The 14,738-nt window shown below is 38.1% G+C and overlaps 1 protein-coding gene across 1 annotated transcript in view; it reads left to right on the top strand.

Annotated features, from left to right (window-relative positions):
- Positions 1–14,738, top strand: part of LOC136857680 (general transcription factor 3C polypeptide 1) — a 340,092-nt gene that overhangs the window by 51,236 nt on the left and 274,118 nt on the right. Inside the window, exon 7 of the mRNA XM_067136529.2 lies at positions 10,751–10,990. Within this exon, the coding sequence (XP_066992630.2) occupies positions 10,751–10,990 (240 nt within the window). The remainder of the gene's footprint in view (positions 1–10,750; positions 10,991–14,738) is intronic.

The raw sequence follows: 14,738 nt of genomic DNA, 5'->3' as shown, positions 1-14,738 counted from the left end.
CGCAAACGTGACTGTGTTGCCAAATTGCCCATAAACCATACACGTACTTAAATTGCGCATTCATGTGCAACTTACGTTGCAGTTCCATTTACCTTTTAACCAGATTAGTGAACAAAATTTGGACGTGCGACGATTATGTAATTAAAGGTTTAAAGTCCGATTTTTGTATTGAAAATAAAGGATGCGACGATTACGCGGTGGCGACGATTATGCCGTGAAATACGGTAAGCACAATAAATGTTATTAGTCATATCTTAAAACTATTGTTACAAATTAAGAGTAACATGACATAAAATAACATAAGCACAGTAAACGTACATTTGCACACGTATTCACTCCACAAAATTTGTTCAACCTGGCGACACACATCAAGGAGATGCTCACGGCAAGACGACTTTATGGCTCTAATGTTATGGGGGAGGGAGTTCCACATTCTAGATCCATTCGCAACAAAGGAATGCTGCTGACCTGCTGAGAGGAATAGCAAGTGTACTGCCGGAGCGTGTATATGCTGATGTAAAGAGGATAGGAAATTCAGTTGTATGGTAGATGCAGTGAGTTTATTTCGGTGTTTCACTTTAATTAGATTTTATTAAACTTGTGCTCACAATCGGCATTGCAGTGCGGTAAGGACAAGGCAGAGAGAGATAATTTAAAACTTTAAACGGAAGCTAGTCAGCATTGTTGTTTGAACTTCAGCTAATGGCTCAAAAATTCATTCATTTATTTGTATACCAGCTCGTTGAAAGCTATATGCATGAAAAACACTATATGTACAGCTATGGTCAAAAAATAAATTATCAGAAATCAAAGAGGAACTAAAATCTGTTCAATTTTGAGGAGTAAAATCACGAAAATTAGTGGCAGTAGAAATGAGGGGAAATGAGACGTAGAAATATTCATTATGTAGCACGAAAGATTCTTTTATTTTAAGAATGCATTTCACTACAAAATTTCTGTATAACCGTACATAATACTTGTGGTCCAAGAGTCAGACCGTACACTGGGCAAAATATTGTATTTGTATGGTATTGACCGTACAGTTGGTAACACTGCCAGCCAGGCACCAGCTACGCTCAAAGCACGGAAGGATGATGCAACAGGGGATTCACTGCATCTCATTGTTACATCAGTATTACTCCTTTTCATGTGACGAGTTGCTTCATCACCCACAATGTAACGTTACTACCAGTATGATCCAGATGAAGAAATAACAACATAACAAACTTAAAAACTTGTTAAAATATGTCACATAGGCACTAAAATATTTAAATATGATATATTTGTCAAAATCATGAAATAAAAATTCTTAAAACTGTTATAATATACCGTATGGACACTAAAATATTGAAATATGATGCATTTATCACAATCACGAAAATATGCAATTATATGCACCATAAAATAATGTTCAAATAACTGAAAATTCCATACTTTGTACACATATGCATAAGCATACATTTGTAATCCTTAAGTAAAAGCATGCAAATGCATGAAATTCTGGGCACTACTTAGGACCTAAGAGGGACTGCTTTGCAGATTTCACTCTGATCGGTTTGATGATGAGTTAATGAGTAGTATTTCGCATATGTATGTAATTATATAGGTGATCATGTTATCTAGCTATCTGGACGTTACTGTCTTCTGTGACAAATTGCACTAATAGAAATTCTTATACACTTGCAGAAAAAATATCCAAACACCAAGAAGGGGTTGTGCTAGGTTAATGAACTTTGGTAGGTGTGTTTATTAATCTGAAAGATGACGTTGATTAAAATTTCCCACAAATCACATTAGCGTGGCGCTAGTAGCGGCTCCTGTGACGTTGCACATCAGGTTTGCTTTAAATAGGCTGTACTGTGCGAGATTATTAGTTAGCGACTGTGAGTGGGTCAAGAATGCCTTTAAGACGACAAAGAGGCCAGTATCAACAACTCACTGCGGTTGAACGAGGCCGTATAGTAGGGCTATGTAAAAGTGGGTTTTCATTCCGTGCTATTGCAGAACAACTTGTCAGGAATGTCTCCACTTTATCGTGCTGGCAGCAGTGGTCATGAGAAGGTACGCTCGCAAGAAAACTGGCTCCGGACATCCCCGTGGTACCACCAAGAGGGAGGACCACCATATTTGGCGTATGGCTGTAGCGCAGCGAACTGAGTCTTCAGCAGCAGTTCGAGCAGCAGTTGGCACCACAGTAACACAACAAACTGTTCAAAATCGATTACGGGCTGAGTGGCTCAGACGGTTGAGGCGCTGGCCTTCTGACACCAACTTGGCAGGTTCCATCCTGGCTCAGTCCGGTGGTATTTGAAGGTGCTCAAATACGTCAGCCTCGTGTCAGTAGATTTACTGGTACGTAAAAGAACTCCTGTGGGACAAAATTCTGGCACCTCGGCGTCTCTGAAAAACTGTTAAAGTAGTTAGTGAGACGTAAAGCAAATAGCATTATTATTATTATTATTATTATTATTATTATTAAATCGGTTACTTGAAGGACAGCTCCGAGCCAGATGCCCTACGGCGTGCATTCCACTTACCTCAAACCACCACAATCTGCGACTTCAGTGGTGTCAAGCGAGAGCTCATTGGAGGATGGAGTTGGAGGCCTGTTGTGTTTGCCAATGAAAGCCGGTTCTGCCTTGGTGCCAGTGATGGCCATGTGTTGGTTAGGAGGAGGCCAGGTGAGCGCTTGCATTCCACCTGTCTGCGGCGTCAACACACTGGACCTATACCGGGATTTCTAGTCTGGGGAGCAATTTCCTATGACAGCAGGAGCACTCTTGTGGTTATCCCACGCACCCTGACTGCAGAAAAATAAGGTGATTCGACCTGTTGTGCTGCCATTCATGAACAGCATTCCCGGGGGTGTTTTCCAACAGAATAATGCACACCCCCATGCCGCTGTTGTAACCCAACGTGCTCTACAGAGTGTCAACATGTTGCCTTGGCCTGCTCGATTCCCTGATCTGTTCCCAATTGAGCACATATGGGACATCATTGGACTCCGTCATCCACAACTGGCATTAACAGTCCCTATATTGACCGACCAAGTGCTGTAGGCATGGAACTCCATCTCATAAGCTGACATCTGGTACCTGTAAGACACTATGCATACACGTTTACATGCTTGCATTCAACAGTCAGGTGATTACACTGGTTATGAATGGCATGGCACATTAGCCATGGCTTTTCTCACATGGATATTAACCTGTAGTCTTGTACCTTTAATCAGTATGTTACCTCGACAAATATATTGCCAAAATTTCTGTATTCTACATTCCTTATTTCATGGTGTTTGGATATTTTTTTCCGCCAGTGTATATTGGCGCATGCTAGCCCAATGCTAAACCTCAGCAATCCAGGAAGACAGTTATTTTCTGTTAGATTAGTTGAGAATGTCTTGTTTGAAAGCATTGGAAACTCACTCATCTGCTCTTTGAATTCATAACGGCGAAAAATTGACTCTATAGCGGATTGTCATTATATCACATTTTTTATAAAATTCAGGAAAACCCCCATACACATTAAAATCAGTATTAAACGGCAATAAGTTTGTTCAAAACTTGAGTTTTTGCGGATGTTATCCACACCACGGCTTCCTTGTTATTTTTCAAAATCTGATACTACATGAAAGTGTATGTGTAATTTTGTTCTGAAAAAATTATAGTATCACTCCAGAGGCTTCTGTGGCAAACATTTCAGTTTTCTTCTTCAAACTGCGTCACCTAACCTAACCGTATATGTATCATGAAAACATATTTCAAGTTCGCATGTAGAGAAATGATAAAACCTCCTTGCTAAAAATTTTCGGAATTTTACTAGACGCAAGAAGACATAAACTATCCTCTGAAATCTGTGATGTATTCTCGATCTTGAGATTTATCACATTCTTACTTAATTTCAGTATATACCGGGTGAGTTGGGCGTGCAGCTGTGAGCTCACATCTGGGAGATAGTGAGTTCGAACCCCACTGTCGGCCGCCCTGAAGATGGTTTTCCGTGGTTTCCCATTTTCACACCAGGCAAATGCTGGGGCTGTACCTTGATTAAGACCACGGCTGCTTCCTTCCCATTCCTAGGCCTCTCCTGTCCCATCATAACCAATAAGACCTATCTGTGTCAGTGCGAGGTAAAGCAAAAAGAAAGAATCAGCATACAACATTAAAATTAAGCGATCATGTACTTCAGCCTTTATTTTTAACAAGTTAACAACTGCTGTTGGCCACATTATTTATGCATTTATTATGAAAACACGTTCTCTTTAATTTCAAATTTTCTTTAGAGAACAGTAGTTCATGGGTGTTACTAACCATCTCTGACATTGGCTTCAAATGTTGACGAGAGAGTTCGCAAGTGCACATAGCGAGAAAACGATACCGAAGGTCACATTTTGTGGCAAACTCTTCAGCTTTCTTATTCAGAGTCACCTAACCTAACTTAACTGTATATATACCATGAAAACATATCTAAGAGCCAGTAGAAAAGTGATAACCTTCTAGCTATAAATTTATATGGGAGTAGCCTTACTGAAATTTAACCAGACGTGAGAAAATGTAATCAAATCTCTGAAATCAATTATGTGTTTTGCCATATTTTGAGGTGTATCACATTTTTACTTAATTTCAGTATTAAAATTTTACGATTGTTTACTTTAGCCTTTATTTATAATGATTTAACAACTGCTATTGACCATGTTCTTTACGCATTTATTATGCAAATACACCTAACATGATTGATTGCATTTTGTGACAAACATTTCAGTTTTCTTATTCAAACAGCGTCACCTAACCTAACTTAACTGTACTGTATGTATGAAAACATACTTCAAGCACCAGTAGAGAATGATAAACCTTCTTGCTATAAATTTACATGATAAAAGCCTTTCCGAAATTTAACCAGACGCGAGAAAATATAAACTAACCTCTGAAATCAATGACGCACTCTGCCATATCTTGAGGTGTGTCCCCTTCTTACTTAATTAATTTAGCATTAAAATTAAGTGATCGTTTATTCAGCCTTTATTTTTAACATGTTAACAACTGTTATAGGACATGTTAATTTTGCATTTTTTATGAAAACCTGTTTTCTTTCATTTTGAATTTTCTTTATGGAACAGCAGTCAGCGGGTATAAAAAATTGACTCCAACAATGCCTTCGAATGTCAATGAGAGAACTCGCTAGTGGACATAGCGAGGAAACGATACTGAGTATGATCAATCACATGCACCATAATCGCATAAATATCGGTAATGGAAAAAATCATGCACACTTAATCGCTCGTAATAACAGATACGTCAGTGATAGGGATCTCGCTGTACCCAAAGGATAACATACAGTTTGATATAGGAATTTTGAAGGGACGTACAAAAACTGTCATTACAACAGGGTTCTCGTTATATGTCATACTCTCCATAGTGGACTTCTATTGTAGATAGATAGAAGTTGTTTGCCTCATCAATCCATAGACAGATGTGTTGCAGTTCTCCATGCCACCCTGTCCTGTGCATTTTCATTTCTACATAACCGCTGCATTCTCAATGTTTTCCCCAGAAATTTTCGTCAGCCAGGTGGCAGAAATGAGTAGCCAGGTGGGGAATACTACATAAAAAGGAAAATGATCAAATTTCAAATTTTTCTCTTTAGGACATTAACAGTAATATCAGACAGGTAAACTTAACTGAAAAATTGAAATATTTTAATGTTGTTATGATGAGCAAGCCATACCAGAATATTTTAAATTTCTAGTGTTCTACTCCTCATTCATAATAATGTAACACTGGAACTTACCACTCTCTTGCTCTGGAGTGCCATATGGGTTTGTGCTCCCATGAGATTCCACACTAATTGAGGGATCGCTCATGCACACCATGTGATAGTCAAGCAAAACATTTAAACTCCGACGCAATTGTTGCAATCATGCTGGCAGTATTGAAGTTTTATCTTAAATAAACAGTTTTACAGTACTTAAATTTTGATTTGGAACACCAAATGACTCAAATATGTATTAACAGTATGTAACTAGCACATATCTAGATTATGTTAGCCAGGCAGTCTGTAAAAACGGCAGGGCGGTGTGCCCAGTAAAAAGGTCCTAGGGAGAACACTGATTCTACATCTACTCTAATCTGTTTGTCATATTCATACATTGATCTACCCTGCCATTCTTACCACCTGTACTTCCCTCGTAAATCAACTGAACAAGTCCTGGGTGTCTTAAGATGTGTGCTATCATTCTATCTCTTCTTTTGGTCAGATTTCAGCAAATCATTCTCCTCTTGCCAATTTGATTCACTATCTCTTCATTCGTAATTTGATCTACCCATCTCACCTTCAGCATTCCTCAGTAAAACCACATTTCAGAAGCTTCTGTTCTCTTTCTTTCTGAGCTGGTTATTGTCCATGTTTCACCTCCATACAATGCCACGCCCCGGACAAAAGTTTTTAAAAACATCTTCTAATTCCTATATCAATGCTGGGAGTGAGCCAGTTTCTTTTCTTAAGAAAGGCCTTCCTTGCTTGTGCTAGTATGCATTTTATGTCATCCTTACTTCTGCTGTCATTAGTTTTTCTACTGCCCATGGAACAGTATTCATCTACTTTCTTTGAGATTTCATTTCCTAATCTAAATATAAATACATTTTAAACAATGGTATTTCCTGTCTTAAATTGGTGTATTTATATTTAAAAAAACACTTTTACAGAACATGTTAGTCATATCATCATCATCATCATCATCATCAGCCACGTCTTTCTAGTTCAGGTTCCATGTAAAACTGGAGAAGTGGTGGCATGATTATTCATGACATCGGCAATCATTACAAGCTTGCTTGCTGTTATCATCATCCTCTTTTTTTTTTTTTAAACCCCCACCATATGAAAGAATTGAAAAATGACATTTGTATTAAAAATGTTTAAATATTGAAGGATTAATTCTGGAAGGTATATCGAAATATCTTATGCTATGATACTTGTCCAAAAGGAAGCATTTCCAACTCTTGCTATAATAGGGTAGGTTTTTTTTTTTCCCATATTTAATTAATTCATTCATAACAGTTAATTAATTTTTCTGATATATTTCCTGAAACAAGTATACCCAGCTATACATACCCCAAGTGCTTAGCTCATTCTATAAAAACAGTATATACTGTACTGTTTATAACTTGACATGAGACATGTTTAAAGTATAGTAAAGATGTGGTAAAACTCAACACTAGTATCACTCAGTGTAACCTGTTACAGAAACATTGAACATATCAAAAACACATTAAAAAAAAAAAAAAACTTACTAAAAGAACGTCACAACATTCTATATCATCACAAATCAAAGTTGCTTTAACTTAGACCACAAACACTACATCCAACTTGTCATAACTGCACATTGGACACTGAAAAGTCCTATCCTATGACTAAAACATTCTACCCTACTGCAAATTAAAAAAAAAAATTGTGACATAATATACCCACACTGGTGTGTTTGTGGTACTCTCCTATATAAAGGTAACACCAGACAACGTGAATAACTTCTTTCTCATATAAAAACCCCAAACCTCATGGTGCAACAGCCTCAAAGGGCCATGGCCTACCAAGCGACTGCTGCTCAGCTCGAAGGCCTGCAGATTACGAGATCATATAAAGAGCTTTCACAAAAACCCACATTGCACAGCAGAATATGAAACCAAGAAATCAGTGAACTTACTAGACTTCACTATTGTGAAGATAACTACCACAAGCTCCCTAACATGCAGTTATTCAAATCCCCCCAACTATACTAGCACTCAGCATTCTGATTTATATTATGCAAACTCAACATCAGAACACATTCTACGGAAGATTGCAGTGCAGGGAAACTGTCACTATAGCTTAGAATTTGCATTTGCCAACCAGTTATTAAAAACAGAACATGAATATGCAATCGTAAACACAAGCATGGAAATTCTTGACAGCGGTCCTGAAGGACACACCCTTAGCACTCTAGAACCCTTTGTACAAAAAGAGGCAGCAAAAAGTTACTGGCACTTTAGCTGGATCTGCCGCACAGGTGGACTGCGGAAATGCTTGCTATGTTCCCTAGTGATGGTGATAGAGTACGTGATCAGGCAGTATAGTCATCATAGTTAGCATTAAGCATACAGAATGACTGTTTAGTTTACAAGAGGAGTTCTTGTTGAGGAAATGTTTTAAGCATTATTAGTGTTGCATTCCTACACTTGTTGTCCAATGTCATTTGTGTTAGCTATTAGTATGCTGACATTGTTCTAGTTAAGGCATTTCTTCTAAAGAAGAAAAATGTATGACAGAGCCATGTGCAAATTTCTACGTCACTACCATGGTGCTGCAGTGCCTTTGATACAATATATAACCAAGTTATTGAGGAAATGGCGAGGAACAGGGTCTGTTTTAAGCAAGAAGAGAGAAACACAGAAGTGGTTATTAACAGAGGAGAAGCTTGCGGATATTTAAGTAAGAATGTACAACAGCCTGAGGAAATCTTCACGCCGATTGGTGCAGGAGCATGGTATTTCACAAAGATCAGCACTACAGGGACTGAAAATGCCACTCTTTTTACTTTACAAAGTGTCAGGAGTTCATCAGTTAATACTACGGCATCCAGCTACCCTTGTAAATTTATGTCAGTAGATGCTGCAATCCCTTCATGATGGTATGGTTGATCTTTCTATTTTAATTAGGATGAAGCATATTTCCATTTAAGTGGGTATATGAATTCTCAGAATTCAAGGTATTGGGATACTGAGAATCCTCATGTAGTGCATCAGATTCCTCTTCACAGTTAGGAAGTCTGTGTTTGGTGTGGCATTACTGCATGCATGATAATTGGCCCTATTTTCTTTTTATGATCCTGTGAACTCTGATTGTTATGTGCAAAACATACCAAAACCATTCTTTGAAATGTTGACTCAGAAAGAAAATAAGTATGCCTACCTTGCAGGATAACGCCACTGCCCATACATCTCATCAATCATTGCATGCATTAGAACAGTGTTTGTGAGTGAATACTTAGTCTTGAAATTTGGCCCCTGTTCCCCTGATTTAAGTGTGTGTGATTTTTATTTGTGGGAAACTTTAAAACAGAAAGTGTACAAGAACAACCCAGGTACTCTTGGAGCCCTGGAGAATGAAATGTTAGACAACTGAGACATGACATTTCTGAGGCATAGATACAATTGTTTCAGAATTTTTTCACGTCTATGCAGCGTTTGTATTGAGAATGATGAACATAATTTTCAACAGCTGCTTTGAGGAAGGTATGATACGATGTACATTAGTTTTCAGCTTCATTCATTATTAACTCTGAACTAAATTTAGGCCTCTTATAATGAAACTGGAAACCTGCCAACACTGCTATAGTTTACCAGTGAGTGTAGCCTTTTTTTTTAAATTTTGGCTTTCGGTCTTAACGACCATTTAGCCAGCTACAATTTTGTATGTTTCTGATTATTAATTATGAATTGACGATTTTTTGTATGTTTCTGATTATAAATTATGAATCGACTTTGATGAATTGAACTTATACATTTAAGACGAACACAAACACCGAACCCCCGAGCCGGAGAAATTAACCAGATGAAGTTAAAATCCCCAACCCGGCCAGGAATCGAACCTGGGACCCCAGTGACAAAAGGCCAGCATGCTAACCATTTAGCCATGGAGCTGGACGAGTCTAGCCTTGGATTGTGAGCAGTCTGTTCCCCTGACATCCCGTGCAGAGTGCGGTAACTTTTTGCTGCCTCCCTCTGTATTTCAAAACCCCAAGACACTGAAAGAATAGACACAGTTCAATACTACTTCATCATACCAAAATGCCTTTCTAATCATGATATTAGACATGACTCAAGATTCAGGACATCAAGTGCTCCTTCAGAATTTGATTGCTGAGGATGGCCATTTGTAAGTGTTGCCTTAAGGAAATTTATATAATACTAGCTGTAGTACCCATCATTGACAGGACAATAACATAGAATTTGCAAAGTTATCTAACTCCCTAGCTACTTTCCGCCTGTATTCAGGCATGCTGTTTTACTTGGGACACAGCAGTAATCCATCTATCGGAGTTGACTGGCAGCAGAAGAGACTAATCACATCACAACATTGGTCAATATGATGCTACTGTTGATCAGTTTTATGAGCTTTCAATATTGTAGGCGTTCACGTTTAGTTTCCTTCCGAATCTGGGATATTAGAGTAGCTAATGTAAAGGGAGTCCTTCCTTCTATCATGACTCCCTCTTGCCTTATTTTTCAAGCGATTGTTTCTCTACGATTTTTACTCATTTCTTATAGTCATCTTCATATTTTTCCTTGTCGATACAGACCGATGACCAGACAGTTTTACTCCTGAAGACAATCGTGATAAAAAACCATCGCTAGTTAACACTATCAAACAATATTTACAGTTAATAATGCATGGCGGTGATATGGACTAAGCAACAGAATATACCGATTTTCATTAAATTCTCTTCAGCCATTTTCTCATGATGCCCGTACATACATACATACATACATACATACATACAGACAGAAATAATGGAAAATTATAAAGTGCATTTCCTTGTTACTGTGGACGCGACTGATTCAGAAATACAATTTCTTTTTAAATTCTGAGTAATGTATAGACAAAACTCTTATTTTATATACTGTTAAGAACTGTATTGAAGATGATATTACTGTTTTTAATTCATTAATACAGGCTTTTTTTTCATGTGTGTTAATATATATAATGATTCTGCTTACAGATACATCATCAAAAGAGTGGAAGTCAGAATTGTAGTGGAAGTTTGCTTCATCTACCTCGTTTTTATGTTGAGCGTCGACCTAAAGTGTTGTACTTGACTGAAAGAGTTGTGGAACTTTTGAAAACACGTGAAAATTACTTAGCTGAATATGAAGAAATTCGTAGAGAATTAGCTCTGACAAGTTCTTTGAGAAAATTTTTTCAGAGTCAGTATTTTCAGCGGTTTGTCAGGACTGATTTGGTGAGTGCATTTAACTAATTTTCTATTCAGTGAAATATCAGTTTACTGTTTCTCTTTCTGCTGTATCATCTCCTTTAAAACATGGTTTAGATATTCATAGTAACTTCACTGTAAGTATTAGATCTGAAATGTAGATATGAATGGACAAATAAATTAATTATTTTAAGTGGAGTGAGAAGATGCAAAGTGATAGTAGTGGTCAACCTATATCATGTTCAAACTTGTGTCTGCCCTAGACTTTAGATACAAGTTTTATCTTGGAGTCACTGAGTGCAGGGGAAGAAGTATAGTAAAGAATGAGGTGTAGTTATAGTATTATTTGCATGTGTTTCTATGGTTATTCAAGTACAGCATATACACAGAGATGTAGAAGACAGAGTAGTGCTTGCAGTGGAGTTGACATTATGGCCTCATGTCCTTTTATGGGAAATAAGTAATTGCTTGATGTTGAGGTCAGGTGAAGTGTAATGAATGTCACTCCCAGGTCTTGAACTTAACCGTTAACAATGAAAGGAACTATGGGTCTTTGGTGATTGGTAGGTTTGATATTGAACATAAATTCCTGAGATTAGATGAGAGAGCATCTTGGTATATTGTTCCTGTTTAAAAGAGACGAAGAAAGCATATGGAACCCATGATGGAAAATGTAGTTGATTTTATGAAGTCCAGGGTGGTACTGGGTGGCAAATGGATGTGGGGGTGTGTGGGGTGGGGAATGTTTGATAGAAGAAGAATGAATGACACAAACTAATTAGCAATGACGAAGTCCAGTTGGATGGTCTCCTGCTAGAAAGACGTTGATGAGAATTTGCAAGTGGAGAGATAAGGCTTTGAGGCTGAGTTTTTCTATTATGGCTAGTCTGTCGTGCAGGAAACAATTGACATGATAAGGTTAAATACTGTCAAAGTAGATTTATTAGCCGATTGTGATGGTGTGGGCAAGATTCAGGAGTAATTGAAGCTATTTTGAGAGTCTGCTGTGTGTATGCTGTGCCATGGTTGAAAATATAGGCTACAGGGTATTATGGTGTTCAGAGAAGGGGCATTGTCAGTGATCAGAAAGCGATTGAGTGGAAGGGATGAGGGAAGAATAGAAAGAAATATGTTGGTATCTTCAGTACTCTGAGAAGGAGAATGTAATTACGGTAGAAGAGGCAAGTTGACCAGAACATCCATAAGTTCAGTAATAGAGCTTTGATTGGCAGGGATATTGAGTTGTATAGTGCTTTGGGATTAATTCTGGTAACAAATAGGTGTAGCTCATGAAGGGATCTTCCTATTAGTTGACTTAGTGAAGGTCTATGTGGTCAAGTACAGTAGATGCAGAAACATTTTATCACAGAAAATAATTTTCTCTGCCGATGGTGGCGCTCAAATTGACCACCTCCTGCTTGCAAGCTCACTCACATCTACATGACCAGTATGGCACAGTCAGCACACTCAGTAGTACATAGATATGAATTGGCAAGTTTTCAGAGGGCATCAACATCATAGTCTTGATGGCCCATGACCACAAGGTAGAGCCTTTGTTACTAGGAAGGATAATGTCAGATATTATTTGAGTACCGTATTTCACGGCATAATCGTCGCACTTTTTATACCAAAATTTTCGAAAAAATTGTAGGGTGCGACCATTATACGATGAATATTTAATACCAGTATTTGTATTACTCAAAAAATGTATTTATAACTAAATTGTATTTGATACAAATTTAAGATGCACGTAATATTTGCGTTTATACATCAAAATAATTAAAATAGTCTAAAACAAAATTCATAATTTTTCGCAACAATTCGGCGAACGTTTTTCCAACCTGAAAATTAAAATGAACGTATTAAGTTAATTGTCATTAATCTGAGTATTAAAGTTAAAATATTACACTTGCAAAAAATTATCGCTTTGTTGTGAAATGCGGACTTACCGGTACGCAATTTATTTCAAATCTACGGTGTCGCTATCGCTGGTTTCGCTATCTGATGCGCCGTCCTCACCTCTGTCAATACCAGTATCAGATTCTTCGTCTCCATGCCACACTGCGTCATCTTCGGAACCGTCTAGTGCATTCGAAATCCCAGTCCTTTTGAAGCTCTTGGAGACTAGTTCAGGTGGTATAAGATCCCAACTCTTCTTCACCCACGAGCATAACAAGTCCAAGGGTGGACGCCTGATATTTCCGGCGGGCGTCAATTGCTGATCGCCGCTCATCATCCACTCGTTGTAAAATCGACGTAAGTGGTCTTTAAAGGGTTTATTAACACATACGTCTAGTGGCTGCAAAGCAGATGTTAGGCCACCAGGAATGGCTATCTGTCGTGTCTTATTTGTAGTGAGAATTTGCTTCACTTCGTTCACGAGGTGACCTCGGAAACTATCTAAAACAAGCAGAGCTGGTTGTTTTAGTAGTGCACCAGGTCTTCTATTCCACACAGTTTTAACCCAGTCCAGCATGAGTTCTACGTCCATCCAACCCTTTGGTTGCACTCGTACATGAATTACACGGGGAAACTGTATATTCTTAGGCATCGTTTTCCTCTTGAAAATGACGTAAGGCGGCAACTTTCTCCCGTCAGCTGTAATGGCTAGCATTGCCGTGCATCGCAACTTCTCACTAGCGCCGGTTTTCATTAATACACTCCGTGATCCTTTTAGCGCAATAGTGCTGTTGCGAGGCATATCAAAAAAGATTGGAGTCTGATCGGCATTACCGATTTGAGAAAGCAAGTACGAAGTTTCCTTGCGCAAACATATGACAAATCAGAGAAAATTTACAATCTTGTCCGTGTAATCAGCAGGCAACTTTTGGCTTAGTGTTGTTCTCCTTCACACTGACAGATTGTGTCGTCGCATGAACCCCTTAATCCACCCACGAGTCGCCTTAAACTGAGTTACCGGTATGTTGTGTTTGCGCGCTACCTCCTGTCCCTTAATTTGTAACATTTCATATGATACACTGTAGCCATTGTTACGTATTTCACTGACGTACCTAAACACTTCTTCGTCAATTATAGGAAACTTCCCTGTTTTAGGACCTCTAAACGCGCGTCTAGAAGGGTTTGTGCTTTTTAGCTTGTTTTTTACTTTCCGCCAGTCACGCACCAACTTTTCACTCACTGAAAATTTTCTTTCTGCAGCTCTGTTCCCGTGCTGTTCAGCGAAGGCAATTACGCTTAGCTTGAAGCCCGCAGAATAGTTTCTATATTTACCCATAATCGCTTATAAATGCTTCACACGTTAATGTTTTGCGATATAAATGACTTTCCGTAATTGTTCACTATTAAAACAAATTATTTCTGCAAACACCCCAAACACAATTAAAAACTTAAATTCTCACGCACACATGTCTACAGTAATCACGTAAATCTGAAACAAATAAATGCATCTGTGATCTGTCCATTCCAGAGCAGCCAATACTGTTAGGTAGCAAGGAAGCATGCAGCAATTTATCAGTTTAGCTCGTTGGTTGCGACACACCGGAGCTCTAGCTAGCGCGGTGTAGATCTACTGTATAGTTGACTGTATTCCGAGACGTCAGTAACAAACATTCATTTTTTTCAATTTCTTTTAAACATACGGTAATTAGGTTAATATTTCTTCCCTGTTATTGATGATTTTACATTACATTACTGACGAGTTTATAAAATAAAACTTTAATAGCATTGGATAATAATTATCTTGACTGCTTGGATAAAAGTTTTCATCCCATGCCCGGACACTTATGACGTAGTAGTAAGATAAGAGTCTAGCGAT

Source organism: Anabrus simplex, chromosome 1, assembly GCF_040414725.1.
Source record: "Anabrus simplex isolate iqAnaSimp1 chromosome 1, ASM4041472v1, whole genome shotgun sequence".
Lineage (NCBI taxonomy): Eukaryota > Metazoa > Arthropoda > Insecta > Orthoptera > Tettigoniidae > Anabrus > Anabrus simplex.
Note: the sequence above shows the minus strand (reverse complement) of the source record. Positions and strands in the feature narration are given on the sequence as shown.